Source organism: Alosa pseudoharengus, unplaced genomic scaffold (assembly GCF_046254945.1).
Source record: "Alosa pseudoharengus isolate Yale_2024_CS ecotype anadromous, Long Island Sound unplaced genomic scaffold, YU_APseudo_1.1 YU_APseudo_1.1_scf_14, whole genome shotgun sequence".
NCBI lineage: Eukaryota > Metazoa > Chordata > Actinopteri > Clupeiformes > Clupeidae > Alosa > Alosa pseudoharengus.
This window is the reverse complement of record NW_027468609.1, coordinates 24651286-24666299: the sequence shown is the minus strand read 5'-3', so window position 1 is coordinate 24666299 and position 15014 is coordinate 24651286. Positions and strand designations below refer to the sequence as shown.

The 15014-nt window shown below is 43.8% G+C and overlaps 1 protein-coding gene across 3 annotated transcripts in view; it reads right to left on the bottom strand.

Annotated features, from left to right (window-relative positions):
• Positions 1-5097: 5097 nt before the first annotated feature.
• Positions 5098-15014, bottom strand: part of pik3r1 (phosphoinositide-3-kinase, regulatory subunit 1 (alpha)) — a 31069-nt gene continuing 21152 nt past the window's right edge. Inside the window, exons 1-9 of one of the 3 annotated variants that reach the window (XM_076284312.1) lie at positions 13089-13487; positions 10895-11001; positions 10604-10698; positions 10301-10481; positions 10061-10186; positions 9639-9958; positions 9342-9416; positions 9014-9184; positions 5098-8820 (exon numbers count right to left, since the gene is read on the bottom strand). In XM_076284312.1, coding sequence (XP_076140427.1) covers positions 8631-8820; positions 9014-9184; positions 9342-9416; positions 9639-9958; positions 10061-10186; positions 10301-10481; positions 10604-10698; positions 10895-10954 — 1218 coding nt within the window. In that variant the 5' untranslated portion in view covers positions 10955-11001; positions 13089-13487 and the 3' untranslated portion in view covers positions 5098-8630. Of the gene's footprint in view, positions 8821-9013; positions 9185-9341; positions 9417-9638; positions 9959-10060; positions 10187-10300; positions 10482-10603; positions 10699-10894; positions 11002-12750; positions 12986-13088; positions 13488-15014 lie in introns of those variants that run through there. The other 2 variants (XM_076284311.1, XM_076284310.1) reach the window with 2 other exon arrangements.

Sequence of the window (15014 nt, the reverse complement as noted above, 5' to 3'; positions counted from 1 at the left end):
TGGATGTATCCTGGGTGCTGTTTCATCAGAGGTAACCCTTCTGGATGATGACATACCTGTGTGTGTGTGTGTGTGTGTGTGTGTGTGTGCATCAGTCCTGTTGTCAAAGTAGACTAACCCCATGGGATAATGGTCAGATTAGGAACTTCCTCTTTGGGTAAACAAAGCCAAGTCGTTTTCTAGGAAGTCTAAGTTGTTTAAGGTTAATGCCTATGCAGCCTTTGTGGCTGAGATATAATTATCACTTCAAAAAGGTTATTTAACAACTCTCACAGGACATGTTTAAGGGTATTAATGATCAAACTGGAGCAAGATATGGTGGTTCATATGACTTTTGAAATTAAAATTGATGATACAAGATAAAATCTGGTGACAAGAGTCCTCCTCTCATTAGCCTAACACCTATTTCTGACTAAGACGCGGGCAAATCTGTGTCACCTAGCATGAGTGTCACACTTATTTGCTTTTTAGGCCATACTGAGAAGGGACTTTACCCCTAATAGCATCGTTGCAGACATATTGTGAGGTGTGTGTTGCAGTGCTCATGGATTTGTCTGGTGAAACATTAACGGCCAATTGTGTAAAGGCAAACTGGATGTCTGCGGCAGCAGGCAGAGATGTACTTTGAGCCCTTTTTATCTCCAAGACCTTTCTCTCTATCGCTTCATGTAATTACCTTCCAGCCATGGGAATCCAATGGGAGTTTTGTACTGTCTAATGTCCTGAGTGTGTGCTATATGTGTGGCTTTTCACAATCGCTGATCCCTCTATGATGATATATATATATATATATATATATATATATATATATATATATATATATATGATGATCCCTCAATGATGATATATATATATATATATATATATATATATATATATATATATATATATATAAATATAAAAGATTATACTGTACAAAAGAAGAAATAAGTCTTATGTCAGGGTATTTCAGAGTAATGGTGCTTCTGTCAGAAACGAGGTTATAAGAACTAAAGTTCCCTGTATAGGAGCACAGGGATTATAAAATGATTACAGCTTGCATTTTTTTCCGCTTCCAACCAGGGCCAAAAATATTTGACCTGAATTAAATTCCTAAATGGCCTCTATCTGGCGACTCTGAAACCCGTTTAAATCCAATCAGTCCCTTGTGCTTTTGTCCAATCTGACTTGCTTGCTCAAGTGCTCTAAGTATTGCTTAAATATAAAATAAATCTATATTCAATTTTCATGGGAAATTATGTGATTGTCTTCTTAGCCATTGAAAAGATTGACATGTAAAATTGCTCATGTCAAGCTATATGTGAAGGGATTCATATCTAGTAAATCAAGCAAGTGATGTGGGCAAGTGAAGCGGTATTTACATTGTATGTAGAGGGATCCACAGACATGGCATTTTATGCTTAAATAAAAAAAAAAAAAAATAAAAAGTAGTAAATGAGTAACAACCAATACATATGCAAAGATCAGATTGGATATTTCGGTCAATCAAAAGGCACAACATTTTTGACATTTAACAAGAAGAGAAACCAGGAGACTGCACACCCTCATCCATATCTCTCAATGTTGAAGAAAGTGGAAGAAAATGTCAATATCGGAATCCACACACACACACACACACACACAGGCGTACAGACAGACGAAGCCAATTACAAGACTTCAAGCCTCCTATCGGAGGCAAGGGTAATAATGACTCATCTGTGTCAGCCTGTACATCATGGTACCACTTCACTTGGGTTTCTTAAAAACAGCTAGATATATTTAATATTGCTTCATAATCTCAAACACACCTGGCATAATAGTAAGCGCTCTGGTTGGGTCTTTATACAAGTCACATGTCTGAATGACCCAAATTACTTTCTGACGCATCTTTTGATGCATGAGGTTTTGTGCTAAAATGCTCTGCCAGTTACCACTAATTCAGCATATCCTCTGAAAGACACGATTTTCACTGTGTGAGTGAGCTAAACCATAAATGATGTTAAACTAGGCCGTGGCATCCTGCCTTATGGGAAGGGCTGAGCCTCGCTCCACTCATATGGGTTAAGTATATTAAAAGATTTTGCACTGCATGCCCATCTTCTGCTGGTTGCATCATAATGCAAATCATCAGATGCGGCTGGCCCCCATCCCCATTTATAGGCTTAACAGGGGAAATAAATCTGTGTCCTAAAATAGTCTGCGAAGATTACAACCATTAATCAGCTATGTGGGGCTCCAATGAACCATTAATGCCATCATCTGTGATCTAACGAAGGGTATAATCCAGTCGTATGAGAATCCATGCTCCCATGAACTCAAATTCAACTACCAGCCTTCTAGAATCAACTATAACTTTTTATAGATTACAACCATTAATCAGCTATGTGGGGCTCCAATGAACCATTAATGCCATCATCTGTGATCTAACGAAGGGTATAATCCAGTCGTATGAGAATCCATGCTCCCATGAACTCAAATTCAACTACCAGCTTCTAGAATCAACTATAACTTTTGTCAAAAGCTGGTGCAGAATGATGTAAAGAACAGCACTAAAATTCAACTGAACTTTACTCTTTACATATGTCTGATTTGAGTAGGCTACCTTCTCATTCTCATTCTCAAGTTCTCATTGTCATTACATTAAAACACAATGTACTTTATTTGTTTCTAGCAGATTAAATAGCATAATTCATTGTATTCCCTAGTGTTTTAAGACCTTTTTTAACAATTAAGTATAGTATAGTATAGTATAGTATAGGTATATTTAAGTATATAGTCCTTGTTTTGTGACTGGAGGAGTTCTTGCAGCTTGGTCATACCCATACAGTGAGCTGGGAGTGAATACACAGGTTTGCATGTAAGTCATTACACCTGCAAGGCACCCCAGCACCTTTAGCTGTGGTGTAGACGCGTGGTCTACGTCTTACTAACACCAACATAAGCTCACGCTTTCTGTGAACAGTATGATTACCTACGCTGGAAATTGCATTTTATAAATGTTTCTGTCTGTATTATTCCTGCCACTAAAGCCAGATATTTTGGCAGGGAGTTATACATTGTTTATTTTTCTGGGGTCATGATACACTGTAAATGTTTCACTACAAGTAAAGTGTATTTGTGCTGTTTTTGCTGTTGGCCATTTTGAAAAGGTTATGATGGCTGATGGCTTTGGTGTTGCAGCATTCATAAGCCATCAGCTGTTGTGGCAGTACAGTAGTTCTAATGTTCTCAGTTGTCCAGAAGGATTGCAGACACAACGGAGCCAATTCCTGTAGATCAACAAATGGAATGCAATAAAAATGAGGCATCATGGGTTTGTACTGACAGTAAAGACCTGTGCAGGTGTGAGGCAGAGATATGTTATTATCTCTGTGACAGATGATAACAAAGGTAGGCTGCCTTACCATTCTGCACTATACCTGATGCTTCTCACTTCTTCCTTCCATCACCGGGTTTGTAAGCCATCTCTCAATACGCATAGTCTGCATATTATATTTGTACAAGAGACCCCATTCATACATAATGAGACGCAGTTAAGAAGAGCGTGTGGTGGCTCTATTCGTGAGCACTGTGATGTGTAAGAGACAAACGACAAGATTCGTGAGGCCTGCTAGGGCTGCTCAGCACATTTGTGGACGCACAAAGGCTGTGGTTTACCTTGAATTTCCGTTTTGCTACGTGCAACACCAAACACAGCCAAACCTTCAAATGTTCCAACACTCACTTTGTTCCACTGTGCTTATATTTACTTACCGTACATGTGTGTTTGTGTGTATATCTATAGCAATTTATGTAAATAAATGAATGTGTCTTTTGTGTGTGTGTGATGTGTCTTTGGTTGATATATCTATATCTGACACCATGAGCAGTGCTTGTAAGTAAAAGTTGCAGTTGCAGCCTTTACAGTTAACTTTCTTGATGGAGAGGGGGTAGGGAGTTGCTTCTCCTGGTGCCATACTTAAGTGTTGACAAGGGCACAAGGGCAACCGTGGCCCACTGGTTAGCACTCTGGACTTGTAAACCGGAGAGTTGCCGGTTCGAGCCCCGACCAGTGGGCCGCGGCTGAAGTGCCCTTGAGCAAAGTACCTAACCCCTCACTGCTCCTCGAGCGCCGCCGTTAGCAGGCAGCTCACTGCGCCGGGATTAGTGTGTGCTTCACCTCAGTGTGTGTTCACTGTGTGCTGTTTGTGTCTCACTAATTCACCGATTGGGTTAAATGCAGAGACCAAATTTCCCTCACGGTATCAAAAAAGTATATATAGTTAAGCCTCCCCCGCAAGAGGCTTGTTGCACTCGCCATGAAGAGGAATGCGGTTTATAATTATCCTGCAGCCACATTGCTGGGATGGCCAGTCGCTCAACAAGGCCCATCAGTCAAGTTCTCTGTGGCGGTGGTAGAGCAAGAGAAGAGAAAGGCGCTTCTGGGGCGGCTAGCTGTGCCCTCTGCACGGCGCTGGCTGTTATATAACTCGTTTTTCAAGTTACATATGTGCCTAGCACTTGTGCGCGTCTCCTTTTCTCCTCTCTGGTGACTGGTGATAAGGTTATGTGTGAGCCGGGTGGCTAGTTTCGCTGTCTTTTTTTTAATTTTGTGCTGAAAAGTCTTAAGAATGCTTGAGTAAAACGCTGAAACTTCACTTCCTCTTGTCTTGAGCTAAAGACGTTGATCGTATCTAGAGCAACAGCTGCAGGCGAGCCCAGCATCTCTGCAGTTTTACTCTTTGACGTCTGGTCTGTAGCCTTCTCATGCAAAAAAACAGGTGAGGGGTCAGCTAATAAAGAGCTGTAACGAGTATTGGTCGATACTGTGAAGGCCTACACCCTTGCATTAAAATAGCAGTGGCAGTAGCACTAGTTGCAGGCTGAGTGCAAGAACATAAAGTTCTGTCACCTTGTGTCCTTTTGAGCTGCAGTGACATCAATGGCGTGCCACCATGCCACATGGGGGAAATTTGCATAACCTCAAATCTCTCTCTGGGACTGTACACAAAGTACAAAAACCACCCAAAAGCACACAGTAGAAACTGCCAGGGTTGAGCTCCATACACCAGAGTTTAGGGTTGCAAAAATGGCTTGAACTGAATGTAATAATGAAGGTCATGAAAACAGGAGGCTTTCTTTTTTCTTAAAAACATTTTTTTTATTCATTTTTCACAAAGCCCATACAGGTTTTTAAGCAGTTTTAAAACTGGGACACACTGGTAAATTTTAATCTCAATATTTCTGACACAATCATCTCATGTTTACCGTAAACCAAGCCTGAAAGGAAAACAGAAAGAAAAAAAAAGTAGGGGAGGAAATGTTGTTTTAAAAAAATGGTGCCGCATTTTCTCAGAATCAATGGCCAAACAACTAACAACACTTTCAACTATGTGAACAAATAACTCAAAGGCCTCAGAAACCTTTGGAAAAAACTACAATGATATAACAAATGTTAAAGGGAGAGAACAAAAAATACTTGCTGTAAGTAGACTTATTTAAAAACAGTGATTAGTTTTCTTTGAATGCTGTCTGAATCTCAAGTTGATCATTTTAATTAACTGAATAAACTGGGGCAGGACTGTTAAAAGCCTACTCGTCCTCAAGTTTCGGCTCTCCTGGATTTCAACTCTCTAACGTGAGTGCAGTGAATAAAAGTCCACGCTAACAAAAGCCCAAAGGTCACACTGCTTATGGTGAGATATTAGTTAGGATGGCATGGTTAACTTCACACCTGCTACTTAGGCAGTCCTTTTGACATTGACAACCAATGACTCAAGTCTCTTTGCCAGTTAAGACAGGTGTGACGATTACCTGAATTTCACAACTTCTATTTGTAAAATTAAGAAAGAAAAAAAAAGACATATTTGCTACATCCACCTAAAGTATTTTTTAGAAAGCAAAAGGGCAGAATTAGACTGATAATGAAGAGAAACAAAAATAAAACATGTTCACAAATCATTCTCCACTTACACATCTTTGAAGAATTGTTTCTAGTAGGGATAAACACGCATGTGGGTAAATTTGCAACAGGTGCCAACAAGGACTGACCCTTGTAAAAAATAAAGTCATCTTAATATGTTTTAAGGCAATCAGGCCCAGTAGGAACTAAAGTGGTGTAATATTAGAGTATAACGTGTTGATCAATGATTAAACCAGAACAAAAGAAAAAAAGGTGATGATTGTTCAAAAATGAGAATAAATGATCTAAAGAACAAGGTGGAACAAACCAGAACACTATTAACGAATCAGAAGAATGCATGTCTTATACTGATACTCACTGATGCGAAGTACAACGTGAGCCTTTTTCATACTGCAGGTTAAGTGCTGCATATCATTTGTGTACTTTACTCAGGATTTGCACTGAAGGCAAACCATATGTAATACAGACTTGAACAAAATCAGTCAAGCTTCAAATACTGTTATAGATGAGAGAAAAAAATGTAGAAAAGAAAGATGTGTCTAATTTGGTACATTTATTAAAAACAAAAATTATTTTTAACTTTTTTTTTCGGTGGCAAAAACATAGGTCAAGAAAACAATGCATGGTCACAAGCATTCAGCCACTAGTCGAAATGAGCCCGTTCACACCCATGTAAACACTCATTAAGAATTTTCTGATACAGAAAAAATACTGTATGGACCAAGGAATGAGAAGGAAACCTTTTTTCTTCCCCGTCTCCAAACTGAGCATGTGATTATTTCTGCCATTCCACAAAACTAACTCTTTTTCTCTCTCCTTCCCTCACAAGTGTAAAATTAAAACTTTCACAAAATAAAACTCTCGGAAGGAAAAAAAATAATGTTAGAGCAACGTGGGAATATACTAATCATGTGTTTGCTATGCATGTCTTCACTGTATACTGCTTTGCTTAGGGGAAAAAAAATGTAAAAAAACCAAACTGAGTGGATTTGGCTTCTTGACAGTTTTCGTTATAGCTGAAGAAGGACTAAGATTGACCCCCTCATTGGCTCTACCCAGGAGGACAGTAGTTCAAAGTAAAAAAACTAATAAAATTGCTCATCTTTCTTCTCTCCATCTATACACCTGCATTCTCATAAAGACATCTGTAATAAAAGTAAATCTGTTTCTCTTTTCTTTAGGGTTTGAAAACTGAGACTACTTTCTTGGCATTTTGACACTTAATATATCCTCTTAGATATTTGTCATGGGCAAAAATACAGAGACTTTTCCAAGCAAATAAAACATGCTTATATTATGGGTAGCAACATGTAAAATAAAAACTGATCTTGCTGAGAGGAGGGAGATACAGAATTGCATAGCAGATTAGAATAAACTGAGAAACAAAAAATAGGAACTGAGCTTTTTTTTGGTACAATACGGTTAAGTCATCGTCATCACAGGTTTCACTGTATGTACATCATAATGAAAGATTTTTGTCTTTTCCATTGCAGGCTGCTGTCACACTGTTTCTACCAGTCCGTTCGTGAGCCAAGAGCCCAGCGTCTGTCCTATGGGGGGGGGGGGGTTATCACAGGAGAAATGCCACAGGCTGAGCCCACTGCCTCATGCTCAAACTCACTCCCAGCGAGACCAGACGTCTCAAAGGAGTCTCTGAGAAACAGGTTGAGTATATATGCTCTTTTAAATTTTCCAACAAAAAAAAAAGGACAAAGAAAAGAGAAAAAAAAGTGCCATCTTGCTACATATATCAGCTGTTTCATGGTCTGTCCATTTCTGTTTTAGAGTCTTTTTGTTTGTTTTCGTTTCTTTAAACATCACAAATGTTAAGCACCCCAACGATGATCTTAGCTTTCAGATACTGTGAGTTTTGGTCACATCGACACTAATGTACACACCACTTTCACTCACACACATACACAGGCACGCTCACACACACACACACACACACACACACGCACACACACACAGAGACCTGAATAGAGTGGGGGGTGGGGAAGGGGGGCAGGTGGAGGTGGGGGCTCAAGGGACGCAGGAGGAGGTGGAGGAAACGTTAGAAACATAAAGCCCACTATTAGGCAGGTGGTGCCAGTGTGGGATCAGGTGATGGGAGGATAGCGGCGGTGGTTGAACTGCGTAACGAAATTCCATCAGATAGAGCATGAACAAGCACCATTTGGAAAAGGCCTCCGACGTCCTCCATTTTAGGTTGGAGAGAGAGTGATGATGAGAGGTGAGGGAGGAGAGAACGGGATGAGGAGAGGAGGAGGAGGGAGAGGAGTTCCACAGTTTCCTCTTGGTACTGCACTCTGGCAAAAAAAAGAGCGCATGAGGGAGGGAACTACATTCAGGCCCGGCACCAGTTCAAACGTCTCAGAGGCTGAAATGTTTATTTTTCTCTTTAGATATAGTAATATATAGATATTTATATATTTGTGTGTGTATTTGGGTTCCATTCCATCTCTCTCTCTCTCACACATTCCCTCGTTCATCTTCCCAGTTAAAGTCTGAAAAGGGGAGGAGGGTGGAAAGAAAAAGGCAAACACAGCCCCTTTCATCTTCCTCACCCATCTGTCCACCAGCCACCCTGACAAAAGGCATCTCTCCATCTCCCACAGCGTTCCAAGACAAGCTCCTCTCCGTCATTGTCAGAATGCCTGCACACTTCCCAAAGTCCTGCAGTCGAGTGAGGGGGGGGAGGAGAAGGAGCAGGAGACAAGTTTTTTGTTTATCCCGTTGAAGGAAGTCTTCATCGTCTTTGCTGCGCGTAAACAGGGTACGCTAACGTGACATTCAAAGAGTCATTGTGCTGGACGAGAGACGTATGCTGGTAGTGCAAGACCAGTTCTTTCAGCGAGCTGTACAGGTTGTAGGGCTCTGCGAAACCGTAGCCCGAGGGCGTCTTGTTGATGACGCAGTGCTTGACCTCACCGTCCACACTGCAGGCGTACAGAGAGAGAGAGAGAAACAGACAAGAGTGTTATGAACAATGCAGCATAATCAAACTGCTAAACATAGACTTACTCTTAACCAAATCTACGACTGTTACGTAAATGAAGGTCTGTAGTGAACCATGATAAAACACTGTAGCAATGCTAAATGCGAAAAAGGAGACGTGAATAGGGCACTTACACCACGCTGCAGGCATAGCAGCCGGGCTTGCTGCTCTCCCGTACCAGGAATGTTCCGTCTCTCTTGCCCCGCAGAAGGGCCTCGGCCTGTGTGCGGATGATGTTGCCGAGCTTCCATGAGCGCTCGTCGTGGTGCGGCAAGTCCTCATCGTCGTCCACCATCGAGTACTGACTGTGGGGAGGACAAGTGGGCGAAGAGGGTGGTTACGTTTGGTTGCTTTGGCTAAAACCATCCACGACGACCACCTAGACTTTAGCAGTGATCTATAGTTGAAATAATGAGCTAGGATGTTGGTGTGCGTTGGGTTCGAGGGGTGCGAGGTACTTACTCTTCATTGTTTTCGTTGTTGATGCCCAGCCATTCGTTGAGCTTCTTTTGCCGGACACCCTTCTGTGTGAGCCACCTGGGAGGAAGAGAGAGAGACAGAGAGAGAGTGAGAGAGAACAGATTGGATTAACACGTCTGCAAAACTACAGATTCCCGATATTACCATCCGGCAATTTGCGGCCTGATTAGCACAGCTGCTAGGCTAGCTGTAATCGCACATCGGGAGAACTGATGTAACGACTCGTGCAGAATGAGAGTGATGAGAGAGGGAGGGAGGAAGGGAGGGAGGGCAGCTTACGTAAGGTAGTGATCCCTGGTTTTGCGTAGCTGGATGAGGTCGGGCTTGATGCTGTTCATGCGCTTGTCGATCTCTCGGTAGTCAGCCGCCTGTTTCTTGAGGTCCTCCTCCAGGCGCCGCTTGCTGTCCACTATCTCGCTGATGCGCGACTTGAGCTTCTCGTAGTTCACCATGATCCGTTGGATCTCCTTCTCGTTGCCCTCGCGCCGGAACTTCTCGATATACTCCTTGCTGTACCTCTCCTGAGTCTGGCACTGCTCTTCGAAGATCTTGATGGTCTCGTTAAAGGCTTCGATGGCAGTCCTCTTCATTTGAATTTCCTGTAAAAGAAGGCAGATGTATCAATACATGATCTCTTACGGATTCCAATTGATAGATTTGTCTACACAGTAGTAATGACAAAATCAATGTAAAGTACTAACCTGCGATGTTCTTGTGTATTCCTCGTAGAGTCTGTCGTACTCTCGGTTCTTTTCTTGGTACTGCTGGTGGTACTCGAACAGCTTCTTCCCCACAGCTTCGATGTTGTCCTCCTTGACCACCTGATCCTGAACAAACCAGATTCAAGACACGATTCAGTACTGCACCACTTTTAAAAGATTTTTGTTTGATTGACAATGTGGAGCCAGTGGCACATTAAAAAGGGGGACAAGCTTGCTAACCTGCTGGTGCTTTGACACAGGATACTGCAATTTCACATCTAGTTTGGGGTTGTACTGGGCGAGGGATTCGTGCCGGTAGTGGTTGATAAGCTCAACCACAGAGTTGAAAGTCAAGGGGTCCGAAAAGCCGTACTTCCCGTCGCGATGGAAAATTTTGATCAGCTTGTTGTTGCCTCCCTTCCTGTAGATTTGGGGTGAGAAAAGGCCTTTTCAGTGCAAATTCTGCATGTGTGCTTGAGACAGAACAATAAGATGCTTAAACAGTTTATGATGGCACACACCACACTGACTGAAGAAACGTACCTTAGCGTGAGCGTGTAGTCTCCGTGCATTTTGGTCGAAGCATCTCTCACAAGAAACGTACCATCAGGAGTGTCTCTGAGTTTCTCGTTGACCTCCTCCCTGGATATAAATAATGAGAGAGAAAAAAAAAAAAACGAGAAGTTAGACCCAACGATCGAAGATTGAAATCTCAATGTTCCGTGACTGCAGAAGCATGACTTCCTGTTTTGGAACCATTGTGACCAAGCGGCTGTGAGACTGTGATGTTGAGGTTGGGGGTGGGGGTTGTAGTGGGGGTATGTGAGATAGGACTTGCCTTGAGATGTCTCCCCAGTACCACTCGGCGTCCTGTAGCGCCATGTTGTTGTTCATACCGTTGTTAGTCACAGGGGTGGGCTTGGGTGGTTTTGGAGGTAGGGCTGTACAACAAAGACAAAACAAAAAAAGAAAATGGTCAATTAACAGTATTCAGTTATATTATCTCACAGCATATATCATATAAGATAATACATATGAAAACACATGAGGCTGTCATGGCCGTGTCAAGCACCATTTGCAGTCTGATTCACTCGCAAGTATTGCTTCATTCAAACATCCTTGAGTAGAGTGCTTCCTGTCCCCCCCCCCACCACCACCAGGAATTTGAAAGCCATTTCAACCCATTTACGGCAACAGGCGACATCTCTCTCTCTTTTCTCCTGCTTCCCCCCCCCCCTCCTTCCTCCTCAGTTCTCCCTTTCCACTTGATTAAATCGAACCGAAAGAACAGAGCTGTGTCTCAGCACGGCAACTGCCGAGGAAAATGAGTCAGGAAGAACGTCAGTTCATTTATTCATTTATTCAACAAAAAAAAAGACGACAAAAGAACTAGGGCCATTCTTGCCATTCTTTCAACATTCCTTATGCTGCTCAAGACTATGAGAAGGCATTTAGATACAGATGTGTTAGATACAGTTTGAGATAAGGCCATGATAACCTAGAATCTAGATGCACCATATGCAGGAGTGGAAAAAAAAAAACTGCACGTCTGCAGCTCTGGTGTTCAACAGGAAGAGCCCAAAGAGCCCCACGTAATTAGTCACTAACTGCATACCAGATGGAGAGTCACTAGCTGGCAGCCGTGGACGAAACCTGTCGGCACACATATTTGTGGCCAATCTTGCTCCCATCTCCGGGGGACGGTCCACCCCACCCCCTTTCCCTTCTGCCCATTCTGTTCTTCTGATCTGATGTGGCTTCTCAGAAAGGAGACTGGTTTCAATTTCTCACAGAATCTGCAAGTGTGAAACCGTGGCAATGGCAACATGATCTATTATTTTATAACCATTTACACACTTTTGGGTTTCTCCCTCCCTCTCTCTGTCTCTCTCTCTCTGTTGCGAGGGGCTTGCGATCTGCCTGCTTCTGCACATGCACCTTGCATGGCAACTCTTCCCCCGTCCCTGTTACGACACGCTCATTCAGTGGCAGCTCCATCATTAGGGCGCCATGGCAGCCGCACCCCCATTGGCTGAGAACATGAATGACAGAAACCTGTGGGGGCTGTGCGGTGTGATGCGGTCTGGTCTCCGGGGAAACTAGAGAGGAGAGGGGAGGGGGGGAGGGGGGTAAGGCTATTTTTATCTCACTCGTGGCACCCGACAACCCCCCCCCCCAATCCCCGTTCAATCTGGACTCCCTTTGTTCGTCCGAATCTCTGCGCATTAGCACCGCTGCTGCAGAGCACCAGCAAAGAGACCGGCATCTCTGTCTCCATCCCAACACCCCCTCTCTCCCACCCATCCCATCGACCCTCTAACCACACTACATCATCTCCCCGCTCCCATTCACGCACAGAGTCAGAATCTCATTCATTGCATCATCAGCTTCACACTCTGATCACCCAACGGCAAACTCTCAGCAAAGCCCTCCACCCACCCTGCTTCCACCGGTCTTCCCCCAAAACTGAGTAACAGTACAACAGTAAAAGAGGAACCAACAGGACAGAGTATAAAACAGGACCAATATTGTCCATTAACTCATAACCGAAGCACAAATAGCAACAGCGCACTGAACAGTAGCAGGTGTTTGCTTGTGTCATCCCGAAGCCCACACGCAAGCTGCGTTAAGCTCCAAGAGATCTTCTGCGCACTAGCCCAGCAACAGGAGACAAAACGTAATCACTCTACCTGGAGGGTCCATCTCGATGTAGGACAGCATCTCTGCTTCAGTAATTAGAAAAGATTCATGGTCATGCAGCTCCATATTCCTCGTAATCTACGCTGCGACACATGCTTTGCGCTGGTCGCTGACATGTGTCATCCTTGTCTTTGCATCTAACCTACTTTGCACGCAGCTTTTAAAACCACAGGCGAAATACCTCTCTCTCTCTCTATCTTTCTTCCGTTCTCTCTCTTACGTCCGTTCTTTTGCACGAGTTTTATGTGCTTGCGATCTCACAGGCGGTAGAAAAAAAAAGCTTGCCGGGAGGAAGAAGTGCTAGGCAGAATTACATTACATCACTTACCACAGCCAATGGCACGCGACTGGCTGTCAGAGACCACTCCTGCAGCCTTGCCTGCTGCCTCGGCTCGCGTTTCCCCAGCGCAATGATGTCATTGTGAAAGCTCACAGTCTCCGTTGCTATGCCTTCCCCCCTTCCTTCCCTCTTAAAAAATTAAATAAATAAAACCCGTCTCATTATAAAGGGCTCAGAGCGCACCCGAGAAGGGAAAAAAAGTGCTCTGGGTAAATGGGTAAAGGGTAAATCCTGCTGCAGGCAAGTGCAGACACATCCACGCAGAGAAGCACAAAGAGCCGATGAGCCAGAGGGGGAGAAACCACGATCAGCAGCGGAGAGCTGTGCTGCAGCAGAGCATCATCTCATGAGTGAGGGAAGGGAAATGAGAGCTCAGTCGCTCTGCTCCTCCTCCTCTCTCTCCTTCGCCCTACCCTCCATCGTTCACTCGCTCTTGCAGGTCGACTTGGCCCCTCCTCCTTAGCTGCATGTGACGATATTTCTTTCTCTCTCTCTCTCTCTCTCTCTCTCTCTCTCTCTCTCTCTCTCTTTCTCTCTCCTTCTTTCTCGATCTCTCTTTACTGTTGGCAATCATGCTAAAGCCTCTCTGTTGCAGCACGTAGGCAAGCCGGCAGAGCTGGCCAGTAATGTGGCCGTGTGGGGCAGAGCGCTGCCGATACCGTCAGTAATCCCAGAATGTGACAGGAGGAGGAGAGGTGGTGATGTGTAGGCTGTGTGTGTGTGTGTGTGTGTGTGTGTGTGCAGGGCAGAGATCTCAGCCCTGCCTGTCTGCCCCGACAATCTGAAAATAGCGGTGGTTTCTCAGTAGCCAGGTTTATTAAAGGAGCGAGAGGAACGCGGGCATTGTCATCCCATGAGCTCTAATGACAGGTCAGCCGGCTGCCAAGCATGTCCTACTTCAGAGAAATGGAGGAGATATATAGCGGTGGGGAAAAAACTGCTCACTCAACCAGTCCTGCTGTTTCAGGAATATGTGCTACAATGGAAACCTTCATTCCTCCCATATCAGCGTTCAGTGCAACACACACAGCAACTTTTCTTATCATTCATCTGTGACTGAATGCAGCACATCAACCGAGCAGAAAGAAATATTTAGAGGGAGTGAAAAAAACTCTCATTCAACTGGTCCTGCTGTCTCAGGAATATATGGCACAAAGGAAATCTTTATTCCATCCATATCAGCCTTCAGTATCACCCGCAGTAACATTTCTTATCATAAGTCTGAGTGACAGAATGCAGGTTATTAAATGTTTGGAAAACCAGTGTCGGTGCCAAAGTCAGTGACAACAGCAAGTCACTTGTGACACAGACTGATTGTCAAATGTAAATAAATCCTCCAAGCAGATGTTCTCCCTCAAGTTGGGGCATGTCGGAACACGTTCCTGATTGAGACCGAACTGGTTAACCCACTTGTACACACGTACCCCCCCCCCCCCCACCAAGAACGGCAGGCTCTTTGGAGGGTAAAAAAAAGGGCCAGTGATATATGAGGCCTGTCAAAACAGTTCTTTCCCCATAAAAGCAAAAGGACAGGTTGGCCAAGGACTGCCTCCTCTTCAGAAAAAAAAACATTAAATCCAACGGGGGGGCGGCAGGCAAAGAAAATAAAAATCACAAAGGTTGATTCAAAGTCACACTGCTACCAGTACACACACACACACACAGATCTTTGCATATGCCCCCATCACAAACCTGCGCACTGTCAACACACTGACAACCATACACCAAGCACACCTCTAACTTTTTTCGTTATGGTGCAACAGCTGTACTGTACCAAAAACGCACACTTACTCTGCAAGTTATGCATGTTCTACTTGACCTCAGGCACAATGACAGCACAGTCCTTGCAGGCGTGTTCCCCGTTAGCTTATCCTTTTGGAGTCCAAACTCAAATCCACAAAGCAGTACAAGTTC